At 39.6% G+C, this 15,811-nt stretch overlaps 1 protein-coding gene across 2 annotated transcripts in view; it reads right to left on the reverse strand.

Annotated features, from left to right (window-relative positions):
* Positions 1 to 4,716: 4,716 nt before the first annotated feature.
* Positions 4,717 to 15,811, reverse strand: part of lpcat2 (lysophosphatidylcholine acyltransferase 2) — a 50,007-nt gene continuing 38,912 nt past the window's right edge. Inside the window, exons 11-14 of one of the 2 annotated variants that reach the window (XM_048547113.2) lie at positions 12,772 to 12,925; positions 10,872 to 10,970; positions 9,323 to 9,464; positions 4,717 to 5,098 (exon numbers count right to left, since the gene is read on the reverse strand). In XM_048547113.2, the coding sequence (XP_048403070.1) occupies positions 4,911 to 5,098; positions 9,323 to 9,464; positions 10,872 to 10,970; positions 12,772 to 12,925 (583 nt within the window). In that variant the 3' untranslated portion in view covers positions 4,717 to 4,910. The remainder of the gene's footprint in view (positions 5,099 to 9,322; positions 9,465 to 10,871; positions 10,971 to 12,771; positions 12,926 to 15,811) is intronic. The other variant, XM_048547112.2, reaches the window with a different exon arrangement.

Below are 15,811 nucleotides of genomic sequence, written 5' to 3' on the forward strand. Positions count from 1 at the left end.
GGCAGTACTGGGTAAGCTAATGGGGCTAAAGGTAGACAAGTCTCCAGGTCCTGATGAAATACATCCCAGGGTACTAAAAGAGGTGATGGGGGAAATAGCAAATGCACTAGTAATTATTTACCAAAATTCACTGGACTCTGGGGTGGTTCCCTTAGATTGGCTGTTTTCCAATGTGACGCCACTGTTTACAAAAGGAAGTAGGCAAAAAGCAGGTAACTATAGGCCAGTTAGCTTAACTTTGGTAATGGGGAAAATGCTTGAATCTATCATTAAGGAAGAAATAGCAAGACATCTGGATATAAATTGTCCCATTGTGAACATTCAGCATGGGATCATGAAGGGTAGGTCATGTTTAACTAATTTGGTGGAATTCTTTGAGGAGATTACTTGCATGGTGGACAATGAGGAACCTGTGGAAGTTGTGTATCTGGATTTCCAAAAGGCATTTGACAAGGTGCTACACCAAAGGCTGTTACCTAAGATAAATTTGCATGGTATTACAGGTAATGTATTGGCATGGATAAAGGATTGGTTGACCAGTAGAAAGCAAAGATTAGGAGTAAATGGGTGTTTTTCTGGTTGGTGGTCCGTGGCTTGTGGTGTGCCTCAGGGATCAGTGTTGGGACCACAATTGTTTACAATTTACATAGATGATTTAGAGTTGGGGACTAAGTGTGATGTGTCAAAGTTTGCAGACGTCACTAAGGTGAGTGGCAGAGCAAAATGTGCTGAAGACACTAAAAGCCAGCAGAGGGACATAGATAGTCTAAGTGAGTGGGAAAAGGTCTGGCAGATGGAGTACAATGTTGATAAGTGTGAGGTCATCCATTTCGGTAGGAATAACAGCAAAATGGTCTATGTTTTAAATGGTAAAAAATTGCAGCACGCTGCTGTGCAAAGGTACATGGGTGTCCTTGTGCATGAATCGTTGAAGGTGGGATTGCAGGTCCAGCATGTGATTAAAAAGGCAAATGGAATTTTGTCTGCCATTGCTCAAGGGTTGGAGTTTAAAAACAGGGAGCCTATGCTGCAGCTGTATCGGGTCCTGGTGAGGCCACACCTGGGGTAGTGTGTGGGGTTTTGGTCTCCTTACTTCAGAAGGGATATACTAGCACTGGAGGGGGTGCAGAGAAGATTCACTCGGTTGATTCTGGAGTTGAGAGGGTTGGATCATGAGGAGAGACTGAGTAGACTGAGATTATACTCATTGGAATTCAGAAGAATGAAGGGCGATCTTATAGAAACGTAGAAGATTATGAAGGGAATAGATAAAGTGGAGGCAGGGAGGTTGTTCCTGCTCGCAGGTTAAACTAGGACTAGAGGGCATTGCCTCAAAATAAAGGGAAGCAGATGTAGGACTGAGGTCAGGAGGAACTTCTTCACCCAAAGCGTTGTGAATCTGTGGAATTCCCTGCCCAGTGAAATGGTTGAAGCTACCTCACTGAATGTTTTTAAGGCAAGGCTGGATAAATTTTTGAACAGTAAAGGAATTAAGGGTTATGGTGAGTGAGCGGTGAGTGGAGCTGAATCTCAAAGACCAGCCATGATCTTATTAAATGGCAGGGCAGGCTCAAGGGGCCAGATGGCCTACTCCTGCTCTTAGTTCTTATATCACCCAGGGCATGAGGGGGGCAAGTTAAAATGGTTCTCGACCAGTAGGTGTTGTCATTTCCTCCATTCATCCAATGGGATGAGAACATTGCTGGCTGGGCAGCATTTATTGCCCATTGCCTGATTGCGTAGAGGGCAGTTGACAGTCAACTGTATTGCTGTGGGTCTAGAATCACATGTCGGCCAGGCAAGGCAAGGCAAGGCTAGACTGGCAGTTTCCTTCCCTAAACAACATTAGCAAACCAGATGGATTTTTCCTGATAATGGTTTGTTGTGAACAGAGTGTAGGTGCTCTATAAAGCGGCCTCCGCTTGGTCTCAACAATGTACAGGGGACTACATTGGGAGCAGCAGATGCAGTCGACCACATAAGCGGATGTGCAGGTGAACCTTTTGTCTGATGTGAAAGTTTTTTTGGTTCCTTACAGGAGGTGGAGATGGGGCGGGGGGGGGGGGGGAAGAGTGGGGGAAAGAGTTGGGGCATGCGTATCACCTCTTGCAGTTGCAGGGAAAGGTACTGGGGGGGGTGGGGCTCGCGGGGAGTGTGGAACCAATGAGGGAGCTGTGGAGAGAGTGGTCCCTACAGAAGGTAGATAGAGGTGGGGAGGGAAATTGGTTTTGGGGTCAGATTGCAGGTGACAGAAGTGGCAGAGAATGATACGTTGAATCTAGAGGTTAGTGGGGAGATACGCAAGGACAAGGGGAATTCTGTCTTTGTTTTTATTGCGAGAAGGGAATGTGAGGCCGGAGGTGTGGAAAATGCAATAGATGCAGTCGACAGGATTTTCGACCACTGAAGTAGTGGGGTGGAGGTGGGATGGTTAAAGTTACGGTCCTTGAAATAGGACTACGTCTGGGATGTTTGAGAATGGAATGCCCCATCTTGGGAGCAGATGTGGCAGAGGCTGAGGAATTGAGAATAGGGGATCGTATTCTTGCAGGAAGCTGGGTGAGAGGAAGTGTAGTCTAGGTGACTGCAGGAATTAGTGGGCTTGAAATGGATATCAGTTTCGAGGCAGTCACCACAGATGGAGACAGAGGGGTCCAGGAAGGAGAAAGATGTATCAGAGATGGTCCAGGTGAACTTGCAGTTGGGGTGAAAGGTGTAAGTAAAGTTGCTGAGCTGTTCAAGTTCGTCATGGGAGCACAAGGCAGTGCCGATATAGTCAATGTAGTGGAGGAAGAGGTAGGTGATAGTGCCATTGCAGCTGCTTAACGAAACTTGTCCTTACCCTCAACTCCTCCCACTTCCTACAGACTAAGGGGATAGCCACGCAAACCCGCATGGGCCCAAGCTATGCCTGCATCTTCATAGGATACGTGAAACAGTCCCTCTTTTGCAGCCACACTGGCCCCATCGCCCACCTCTTCCGCTGCTGCATCGATGACTTTAACCTCATCAATTTACTTAATATCTTCTCCCCAGTTATAGTAATTTCAACAGGTTTCTCTGTGGTAACTACAATTTTTGGGAAGAAATTATCTTACACTGCAAAAACATGGGTTTAGTGCCTCTGAAATTTCTGAGTTTCCCACTATTACCTCACTATTTTTGTCCTCTAAAGGGCCAACATTTACTTACATTACTCACTTCCTTTTTATATATCTATAGAAGCTTTGGTGTGAGTGCTTATGTTTCCTGCTAAGTTCCTTTTGTGGTTCATCTTGACTCTTTTGATTTTGTTTTTCATAAGCTTTCGCTGATCTTTAGATTTTGCTTAAAGTTCTCCCAATCCTCCAGATATGATACGCCCTAGCTTTTGTCTTTGTCATCTTTGTCTTCATTGTTAAGTCTTTTTTTAAATTCCTCTTCCTTTCAGGAATATACTTCAAGATAGAAGTAGTTAGTATCTACCAAAGCATTTAACATTGTTCTTAAACTATCCCACCCTTTAGTACTTTTTCCCCAGTCAATGTGGTCCAATTCCTTCTTCAGGCCTGAATAATTACCTTTGCCCAAAATAAACTCTAGTACACAACTGGCTTCACTCTTTCAATGTGAACTTGGAACTCCAGGATGTTGTGATCATTCCTTCCAAGAGGGTTCTAAACTACAAGAACACTTGTCAATCCTTTCTCGTTACATCCAAAGCAGCCAGCTCTCTAAGAAGCAATCCCTCAGACACTTTCCTCAAGGCTACCTTTGCCAAGTTGATTACTCCAGTCAACACGTTAAAATCATCTATAATCTGCCATTGTGCCCTTCTCATAAGCCGTCATTATATCCTGGTTTATACCATGCCCTACTTTGGAAGCACTGGTTGGGGCTTAGGAATTATTCTTACCAAGAGGTTTCTTACCTTGCTTTTTATTTCCACCAAGATTGATTCAACATTTTGATCCCTAGTGCCAATATCATTTCTTAATACAGCGTTGATCCTTAACCAATAAAAACAACCCTACTTCGTACTCCTCCTTATTTATCCTTCTGGGATACTGAGTATCACTGGACATTCGACTGCCAGTCCTGATTTTCCTGAAAACACGTTTCAGTAATCCCCACCAGGTTGTACCCATTTATCTCTATTTGTGCCACCAACTAATCAACTTCATTCCAAATACTGAGAAATTTAGCTACAAGATTTTTAAACAATTTCTATTGATTTGTTTTTCTCAGGAAGAAGCAGGAGAACTTAGTCACTAAAGTTTACTCTAACAATGAGAATCTGATCTTTTGCCTCTTGACAATATTAGGCTACTCACCCTGCCATCTTTTCATCTCTTTTGGGACCAGAAAATCTTACTTGATAGCTGAGGAAGAGAAAAAAAATCAAATATTTTGATGCTTTGCTTGACAGCAAAGCCTTCAAGTTACCACAGCCCTGGGCTCAGGAATTCCTCTACAGATTGTACTTTTGCCTCTCAATTTCCAAGCTTCCTCAACACCCAATTTTACAGCCAAACATTTTACCATCCTTTTGAGTCTCACCTACCCAGCCGCATCATCTAGTTATTTCTTATGAGAAATATCTTGTTTTGGAAAAAAAAAGTTAAAATAGCTATATAAATATAAATTGTTACAAATGAAAAAAATACATTTTGATTTTTTTATTTTTTTAGAAAAGCTGCAATGAAATGAAAATGACCAAACTATATTTTGGTCTTTCTTATGAGCAGTTACCTTAAAAAAATTGATTTATTTACAGGATGAAGCTTCATAAAATGGCAGACACAATATATTTACACCATAATAAAAGAACAGCTGGCAGATTTTACAACAGGAACTTCTGAATCCTGCTTGGACCTCAAAGCAGCTATTTTGGTAACTTCTATTCACAATACAAAAGAAGCAATTTGACGTCAGTCAGCTTTCTTGTCTGTGCTAGTTAAACTTTCATCAGAAGTGGTAGATGACTGTACATTTTTAAGTGGTCCCACATCATCACGGTCTTCTTTTGTCTGCAATACTTTGTACCGCTGAAGTTCAAGGTAGGTGGTAAACAGCTTGGCATACTCTGGATGTGCCAGGGCAAATTCGCGGAATATTTCTAGGAATGAAAAGAAATGCTTCATCAGAAGAGAATTCATTTCTCATACTTCAGACTGCCATTTGCAGTTTTCCCTTGAAGGTATTTCACACCATTTCAAGAAATTGCAAAATATTAGAAACCAACATTTGCACTGTTGGTTCATTGCCTCATGTGAATCATACCACTGCCAGCGAGGTAGTGCATCTTCAGTAAAAAAAACAGAAAAAAGAAACGTGAGATTTAACCAATGGTAAATGCATAATCCAACATCCTTGAAGTTCGTGTCCAGTAAAAGCTGTTTCTAAAACAAGATGGTGAAATGGTAAAAGCAACAAGATGGTAGGACATCCCAGAGATCTTTGATAACATGGTTTCATCAGAACAATTCCTTCAAGGCATTAACTCTGAACTGGAACACTACCGATGAGGCGGGAGGGGGGGAACAAAGATTGGTGACAATATCTCCAAGTGGAGGGTGAGAAATATCTCTGATGAATATAAAAAATCCAACCAAATCCTTGAACAGTACTTAATGGAGTGACCTCTGTCGACATCCTGCACAGCTAAACCTAACTTAACACACATGTTCATAAGAAATGGCAGGCTAAGCAAAAATTTTCTAAATGGAAATTATTTCCTTTTAAAAAAAAGTGTAAAGGGTGAAATATCCTCAAGACTTGCAATTTTTAATGTATTGATTAACTTGGCTCTAACTGATCCAAAACATTTTCCTACATATCTTACCACTAAATTAACATGTCAATGTACTTTTCTCCTACTTACCGCACACTTTCCAGTTCCTACAACGTACTTGTGCCTTCTTTCTCTCTCTCCCACTTGCTCCTTCTCTCTCCCAGCCATCTCTCACCTTCTCTCTCACTATTTCTCTTTGCTCTCTCCCACCCACTTGCTGCTTTTTTCAGCACTGAGTGAGGGCACCTGAGAGGTGGCAAGTGAGGTATCGAGAATGGCAGACACTGAGCAGTGAGTGTCAGACAGCATGAAGGCATGCAGCAGGAAAAATGGATAGTATTTGGCAAGGTGGTGTTCAGGAGAGGCAGCAAGGTTAGCAGAGATGCTGAGCGAGAACCAGTGAAGCGCTAGGGAATGGCAAGCAACTGCTGAGGTGCTCATAAGCCTGCAATCAATTGGAAAGTCATTGAATTAATGACAGCTTCCACTCATCATAATGTGGAAATAGTAAAAATCCTGAGAAAATTAGACTTGTTGAATGAGGTATAACTTTGTTTTTAAAAGCATATTAACTTGATAATCAGTAAAAAACCTAACTTTATTTTAATGAAATGTCAAATTTCTCCCACCAACTTGGACAGCAATTTTGACAACCTTCCTCACAACTAGTTTCCTTTAAGCATCCTTCTATACCTGCCTCTTTCATCAGTCAAGGCTGTTAGAGTGGTTAAGAGCATATTCAGTCATGTCCGTTTCATTACCTGCTCTTCTGCAGCTCTCACCCTGCCCATATGTCAGACCAAGAACCATGGTAGGATCTATTCAATGGCCATTTCACCAAGCAGCCTACTAAAGAAATGATTCTCTGCCAATTCTGCCTTTACAGTTTGCAATCACCAACGATTTCTTCCTTCTCCCTTTCAGTATTCCAGGGAACCCTTCCTTGTGAGATACTCTGTTCCACTCCTCCATCAGCTGCCCTTGTACCTCCACCCTTTTCAAAGTCCTTGGCTTTAAACATTCCTTTGAGGTGAAGCATTAACTTATTTGTGCATTCAATTTAATATACTGTTTTTGCTGCTCACAACAGTGTCTCCTCTATATTGACAAGACCAATGTAAAGTTTTGACTGCTTTGCAGAACATCTCTTATCTATAAGCATGATCTCAGCTTCTGGATACTTGGCAGTCCAATTCCCTATCAAACACTCGCTGACATTTCTGTTCTTGGCCTCCCAGTGTTTTAATAAAGTTCAATTCAAATTTAAGGAATAGCATTGTATTTCTTGGCTGTCAACTTTACAGCATGCCAAGCACAAGAATGTGTTCAATAATTTAAGATCACTGCCCCACTTTCAATTTTGTATTTGGATGGCAGCTCCTGGTGACGATTCTGCTTTTTCCATTTACATCTTCTCCAAATACATCTGTTGATCTTAATTGTCCCATTAAAATCTGCTTTTGCTGAGTATCCTCATCCTTTTTGTCATTTGATCTCCCTTGCTTTCAAGGTAATCACATCTCTTTTGTTCTTATTGTGACATTTACCTTTGCTTAAAGTACTGTTCTGATGGGTGTCATTGACCTAACTATTCCAATACTGTCCTGGTTAAGTTTAGAGTTAAAAGAATATGGTTGAGAGTTTAAGCAGAAGGTGTGCTGAGACAAGAGTGCAGAAGGTTAATTTTATGGAAACAGGATTTGACAGCCTGAGTGATAACAAGATTCTGGCTTGGGAAACTTGGCTCAAGGTCAAATAGGATGCCAATGTAACAATATACTCTGATGTGACCAGGCGGGGTAGACATGGAATCATTAGGAATGAGTAGCTGGGGAACGAAATTTGTCATGGGGTCATGGAAAATGGCTTTGATTTTCCCAATATCTAACTGAGAGAAATTTTGTTCATCCAGTGCTGGATCTGAAAAAGCAGCATGATAACAAAGACAGTGGAGGTGTTATGGGAGGCAGATGGCCATACAGCACTGAAACAGAACCTTGGGTCCCACCACCAGTCCACACCGACCAAGTTTCCCAAACTAACCTAGTACTGCTTGTTTGTGTTCAGCCAATATCCCTCTAAACATGTCCTATTCATGTACCTGTCCAAATGTCTTTTAAATGTTGTAACTGTACCTGCATCTACCACTTCCTCTGCCAGCACATTCCACATACAAACCATCCTGTGTTAAAAGCTTGCCCCTCAGGCCCATTTTAATCCTTCTCCTCTCATCTTGAAAATATGCCCCTGCTATTCACTTATCTGTCCTTCATGATTTTATAAACCTATAACGTCACACTACAAACTCCTATGTTCCAGTGAAAAAAGCCCCGCATAGCCTTAAAATTCAAACCTTCGAGTTGCGGCAACATCCTGGTAAATCTTTCTGAACCCTCTGGTTTAATAATATCCTTCATCTAGCATTCTCCAGAAGTGACTGGTTTTAGTTCTAAACCCAGGCAAACTGATTGCCTACAGTTAAGGATAAGACTTTTCAAATCTGCCATGCTGCTAGATGGGTCTTTATGACAATCGGCAGGCGTTCAAAGTTTCCATAGTCACCATTAGATTATTAATTGCAGATTTATGAACTGAATTTTAAATTCCACTAACTGCCAACTGGCGGGATTTCAATCCATGCGCCTGGAGCACTAGTTTGGCCTCTGAATTACTCGTCAGAGACTTTATACCACTACAGCACTGCCTTCCCTGATCATTGTGGCTCAAAGGGTTTCAAGAAGACCTTTCATGAAGAAGGGAAGAAAGTTGGTGGTTACAAAAACGACCCTAGAATAATCAGCAGAATCCCATCGTGCTTCGAGATAAATAGAAACAAAATACTATGGATGCTAGAAATCTGAAATAAAAACCAAATATGGAATGTTTACTCTCTATCCAGAAGTGTTGCAACATCTGTTGAATGCCTCCTGCATTTTGGATTAACAAACCAGAACGTGCTTAATGTTATCTCGTCAGATCTGACAATAAACAGACAACTCATTTGCTCACCAAAAACACTCAAGTTCGCATTCCAGTTTCTTAATGAAGGTGGGAACCAATAAGGGAAATATCCAATGGGAAACTTTTAAGTATTTCATTGGCAACAAGAGATCGCAAATAGAGACAAGGGTGTAATAAAAAAAAAATCGACAAGTATTTTAGCAAATAAAGAGCCAAAAGTTGAACCATTGTAATTTACTAGAGGGTGTACAGCAGGGAGGTGGAAGTAGTGAGCAGAATTTTCCCCAGGGACAGATGCAGATCATGAAGGAACTAGCATTCAAGGCTTCTGCTTCTAAGTACTATTCTGTACCATATCAACATGTATGTTATGGCTCTCTAATGTTTGGTCATTGATTCTCATTTGTATACCTTTTCAAAGTCAACGAAGAGCTGTAGTACCTCACTCCTATCTTCACAAGGTGAAAAAAAGTCAGAGGGGAAACTATTAAAACTATTTTTTAGAACTGTTTTACATTTCCACTACATGTAGAGAAGACATGAAAGCATTCTCTCGTGACTTGAAATTGCACAATTAAATTTACTCACCATACGAGATCTTTCCATCACCTTTCACATCTATATCTGAGAATAATTTGGAAATGTCAAGATCATGCACACCCAAAGAGGATCTCAGGAGAGCAGCAAACTCTTCTTCACTTACATATTCATCTCCATCCAAGTCAAATAACTGAAATGAGAGAGAGAGAATCCACTTAAAGTGTTCATATATTATCAATAACTATAGTTTGATGAATAACTTTACACAATGCAAAAGACAAAACAGCAAGAATCAGCAAATGTGTGGAAAATAGCACGAGTATCTTGACTCCCAAGCTATTTGCTAATTTTTTGAATTTTAAAGTGAAAGTCAATTCTTTTCAAATAATAAATAAATACTCTTTCTCACCTTTGATTGACTGAAATTCATTGACAATGTAAGCACAGGCAGCTTTTATGAGATTTTTTGTATCAAGGAACCAAGTGACTCAAAGCAATTATACAAAAGACTCTGGGCTCAATCACTAATGTCAGGAGCACCTACCTCCTATTTATGTCATGGGATCCTAACAATTTTATGTTTTGCAACACCAGCTGGAAAAGAAGCAAGGAAGTTCCGGGATGGCCAGAGGAAAAAACTGGAATCTGGTGTCAGGTACAAATTTTGGGAAAGACTTGCAGTAAGCATGAGAACTTTTTCACAAAGCAAGTGATAATAACCTAGAAGTTGCTGCTCATGAGAAAGTGGTAGAGTTACAGGCAGTTCTGCTATCACGAGTATTTTGTTACAGCTAATTGGCTATAACGCAACTGATGAATAATGGATGCTGTTTGAATAACACAAACTTTCTGCTGTACAGGTATAGTGATTTCCCTATAAAGCGATTTTCTGTATGGTAATTTTCTACAGCGGGAGGTCTTGCAAGAAAGCAACTGTTACATGACAGAACTACCTATAGTTAATAATTTCAAAAGGAAATTGAATTGACACCAAGTAAATAATCTCGCTGGGTTATTAGGATTGCATGAGGGGAGTTGGATTGACTGGAATGATCTGCAGGGGGCTGGCATGGACTCTACAAGTTGAATAGTACCGTTCAGTGCCATGAGTGACTATTTCCTGTTATCACAGCCACAGATCAGCAGCTGTTATATCATTCAATAGAGAATTAATAATTCACAAGGATGCAAGGTTCTCATACTAATCTAGCCTCCCACGGGGCAAAAGATGATAAAATTATATTAAGATAGACAGACAAACTCTTGACACTAAAGGATTGTGAAAACAACCAGTCTGAAGGTTGTTTTCTTGTTGTTTGTTGTTCTTATATTTCACGAGCAGGAGGTATTATGCAGTAAATGCCCCAAAATCAAAAGCATCTCAAAAGGAAGACATCCTTTTCATTTTCTCCGCAGAACAGCTTGCTGATAATGAGACCCTATGCCAGGAAAAATGGCAACCAATTGTTTTTAACAGGTTATTTCAAGGATATGTTAACTCTACACGTGCAAAGGTTTCATTCAATTTGGAAAATGCAGTGGATAGCAAAATCAACTGCTCAAACTCGTCTTGGGACAATATTGTACTATTTTTTACCTGAAATGCAAACTTAATAGTTTCCTCTGTATTGGCAGGACTACAAAGAACCACCAAACCAATTATATATTCTCTGAAATCGATGGTGCCATCGCCGTTCTAAAGAGTAAGACAAAACATCAACCAGTTACATTTCTATTGATCTCCATTACAACTACATGATTGTTGAACTTCAAATAACTTTGAGGAAATTAAATGGACACTTCAATAAAATAAACTCACATGGCTGCCAGACTGTGCAGGGGATTGGGAACAATTAGAATGACCCATAGGGACTGGCATGGGCTGAATGGCCACTTTCAGTTGCATGAATGACTATTTTCCATTCTCACATCTACTGATCAACAGGTGTCATGTCATTCAACATAAGTATTAGTAACTCACACAGAGTTACACCAGATATAGAAGTGACAGAAAGGATCAATGAGGGAAATGCTATTGATGTGGTATACATGGATTTTCCAGAAGGCTTTCAATACAGTGCTACACAACACTTATTAGGAAAGTTATTTATGATGGTATAACAGGGACAGTAGCAACACTGATATAAAACTGACCGGATTATAGGAAACAGAGAGGAATGGTTGATGGATATTTTTTGGGTTAGTGGGAAGTTTATAGTGGAGACGCCCAGGGGTCAGTATTTTGACCTTTGTTTGGCCAGACTTAAATTAACAATATATTTCTTGGTATGCATACTATTTCAACATTTGTAGATGACAGTAAAACTTGGAAGAATTGCAAACTGTGAGGAGAACAGTGTGGAACCTCAAAGGACGTTGACAAGTTGGTGGAATGGATGTATAGATGGCAAATGAGGTTCAATGCAAAGAAGTGTGAGGTACTACACTTTGGTCAGAAGAATACTGAAAGACAATACAAAATAGAGGGCATAATTCTAAACAGGGTGCAGCAACAGAGGAGGTATACGTGCATAGATCATTGAATGGTGCAGGGTGGTGGAGGCAGCAGTCAATGAAGCATATAGTGCTCTCAGATTTATTGTTAGGGACAGAGTACAGGAGCAGAAAGGTGACGTTGAACTAGTACAAAACACTGGTTTGATCTCAAGTTGAGTATTGTGTATAGTGTAGGCACCACATTTTAGTAAAATGTGAAACTTTAGACATAGTGCAGAAGCAATTTACAAGAATAATTCCAGTAATGAGAAACTTCAGTTATGATAGATTTAACAAAAAAGGAACTGTTCTCCTTGAAAAGAATGCTGAAAGGAGATTTGATCGAGATTTTTGGATTCATGAGTGGGCTAGATACAGTGGTTAGGAAGAAGCTGTTCACACAAAGGAAAAAGTGAGGGCATTGATTTAAACTGATGTGCAAACAAAGCAAGGGTGGGGTGAGAAAAAAACATTTCCACACAGCGAGTATTTACAGTATATGGAATGCATGCCTGGAAATGTGGTGAAGGCAGGTTCAACTGAGGCATTTAAGAGGGCATTGGATGATTATGTGGATAGAAATGGTATGCCGAGATATGTCAAAAAGGCAGAAGTTTAGCACTAGGTAATGAGAACCAGTGTAGACACAATGGGCCAAAAGGCTTCCTCCAATGCTGTAACAAATCACAGAATTGTTATTTCTGTGAAATTGTGTTTGCAGCTATAGTATTGTATTGAAACATTGACATAGCATTACTTTAAATGTTCAATTTGGAAATATACATTCATCTTGACTGAATCAAATTGAAAATTCCATTTCTAAACTTCTGCAGTAAACAGTAACTTGGCTTATTACTAAAATTGCTTAATTACTCAGTCATGGTCAATATTCTTCAAACTTTTAGAAATGTGACAAAAATTTGAGGAAGATTGCTTCTTCTTTCCTGATTATACATTTCCCCACAATGAAAACTTCTATGAGAAACATATAAATAACCTACCCGATCAAAAAGAGCAAACACTTCCCTAAGTGGAGGATTTACTGGCAGTTTCAAGTGATTTGCAAATTCTTCAATACCAATCCTTCCACCCTTGGTTACATTGGCAATTGCAGCAAAATTGTCCAGTTGGCTCCTTACATTGTCCCAATTCAAACTATAAGAATAAAGCAAATAATTGCAAATTATTCTAAGTTTGTTAGTTTAATTAGATATTTCTTACTGCGACTTTCCACTTTAGATAAAAGCCAGGGCTGTTTATCACTGGTAATGTTTTTATTTGAAGACTTATTATATCACATGCATTAGATAGATAAAACAGAAAGAGTTAATGAAGTACCATAAGTCTGTCTCTGTAATTTTATGTCTTCTATTGAGAACTACAAGATGGTCAGGAGGACAAATTCAACATGCTTCCAAAAAATACTCCAGTGCATTTCCAAAAAGAATAGGGATTAATTTACATTTTAATAATCACAATCTGATGTAAGCACACAACAGAAAACCCAACAATAACCAATCCAGAATACCAAGAATGCTGAAATGGAAAACTGATCTCTAAGTGCAAAATAAACATTTGTTACTGCAGAAAATGTGATTTACATTGAATGCAGTATAAAAAATAGACAAAATAGTCATGACTAACTTGATACCAAGACGAGCCATGACAGTGCTTGTCTTGGTGGTAGATGATTCTGGATTCAGAATCCAGATCACAGCAGAACTTCAGCACACAAATCAAAGTTGCAAGTTGTACATGCAGGGAAAGGTTATTTGAACAATCATTGTCCTGCTTCACATTACTGACTTAGCCAGGCCCTACAAGTTAAATTATATTCTAAGTTGTTAGAACATGGTTACGGGCGATAGCATTATGATATTTGTAGAGATCAATAAATTTTAAAGAGAAAAATGAATTTCCCATCACAAAATCAAGATTTCACATTCAGACATTTTTGATAATAAATAAACTTAAATGAACTGACACTACATATTATTTCAGCAATGCATTAAAATGATGTTACAACATATCTTAATTTCACAAGCTCTCAGCACATATCCAAAGTTAAGTTTCAAGTTCCTCCTGTCTTTCCGGTAGGCTGCCTTCTCCCTGCCACATCAGGGTGAATCTTCCAGTACCCTTTGAAAGTTGTTCCACTGCTGAGTATTTCCAAACCAGCTTCCAGCAGCTAAATCTATTCTGGAGAGTCCTTTTCCTTAAAACTCCAAATGTCCTGTCTCTTCAAACAGAGAACTAGCTCCATTCAGCTAATGGCTACCCAAAACAAAAGTCTTTCCCACTGCTATTCACTGTAAGCAGCAGTTGCTATTTCCGTTCCTTTTTCTCTGTGTATATGGTTGTGTTCAGAAAACCAGGTGCCCCTCCTTTTGTAACAAGAAAACTGTCACTTGGTTTTCTATAGATTTTGCTCACAGGTCTCAAACTGATCTGTGGTCATTAGCAATTTAGCAACCATACAATCTGTCCAGGTCATTTCGTATTACCTTAAGTTAAAAGAGGCAGTTTAACATGTCTTATGAAGTATTACATTTGTATCGCTAGTGCATGATCATAATTTGGTCATTGCTGTATCATGTTTTTGCTTAATACATAAAATCTCCAGAGGATACCCTGCAAGGTCACAATATTCTTTCCCTTTGATTAGTGCATTAAATGGAAACTGCTTCACTTTGAGTAGGCTTCGAAAGTGAACATTTGATTTTATTTTCTTAAACTCATCAACTGACTTTCAAACAAGCTCACAATACCAAATAACTACTCTTCCACAACTGATTTTGTTGAAACATAGCCTTGACAGACCAGTCACAGAGCTGATATTGTGTTTCCTGCTGATGGATTCAAAGACAGGAAGATTCATAAAATCCAGCAGGTGATCTTACAGATAACTACTTACTAGTCCTTGACCTGTCTGAACTTTTTGAGGGTAGGGAGGCTCTGAATGGCTCACCTAGTGATGGGTTTATTGAGGATGTAAAGTGGACAACTAATGGCCACTCGGGGCCATGTTCTCCCCTCATCAGTATTTTATTCATGACAAGGAAGCCAACTATATGTGGGAAGCTCAGCCTCTGCAGCTCCATTGACTGGTTTTGGGCCTGAGACAATTCGGGTAGGAACCTTCTACACAAGTCCCCGGGTCCATCAGAGGCACGTTCTCACATAAGGTCATCACCTTCTTAACTTCCTCCCAACATCTTCAACCAAGGGTCCCTCCCCTCTTCAATGGGTACCTCTTCAGAGTTAACGCATCAAGTCCAATGACTTCTTTTGAACAGCATTGCTGAATTCTAAAAGAGTCATATGACTTGAAGCATTAACTCTGCTTCTCTCTCCATGTGCGCTGCCAGACCAGCTGAGTTTCTCCTGCACCTTGTTTTTGTTTCAGAAGCTTAATAAGTTCTGCCAAAGACAGATTTTTATACTTCCCATTTTTGTATTTGGATTTGCACAAAATGCTTCTGTTGTACAGACTATATTAAATGAAGATGTGTGCAAATAGAGATGATTAGTTTCAGCTGTGAAAAACCAGAGGTGACAGTCATCATATTGAACAAATGTTAAATGCTTAGAGGAAATCAGGATGGAAAACTAAGACAAATTCTTTGATGGCTGCACGTTTTAAATAGGAGAATGACAACAAATTAATACTTATTTCTAGCAATATCTGATTTTGTAGCAAATTAATAATACAGTACTTCTCCAAGTCTTCCTCAATCTGAAGTAACTAAAGTTTGTACCTTGAAGAAGAAGAATGTGAAGAAGAAAGCTTTGCAGCACTGTGAGAAAGAAAACTGAAGCCTCTGGGTAAGGGGCATGGGAATACAAGTAGTCAGACTAATCGAGTAGAAAACAACAAACATCTTACAAAAAGTCATCGTCAGAATGCTTTGCTACTACTGGAAGAGCACAATTCCTCCCTGTGGACTTGAAAAAAAAACGATCAAAGTTGTTAGTCCTTTCTCTTTACATGTATATTTGGGAGCAATTTAAAATGCTTAACTTTTGATCACCAGCATAGGT

The sequence above is a fragment of the Stegostoma tigrinum genome, chromosome 16 (genome assembly GCF_030684315.1).
Source record: "Stegostoma tigrinum isolate sSteTig4 chromosome 16, sSteTig4.hap1, whole genome shotgun sequence".
NCBI classification, from domain to species: domain Eukaryota; kingdom Metazoa; phylum Chordata; class Chondrichthyes; order Orectolobiformes; family Stegostomatidae; genus Stegostoma; species Stegostoma tigrinum.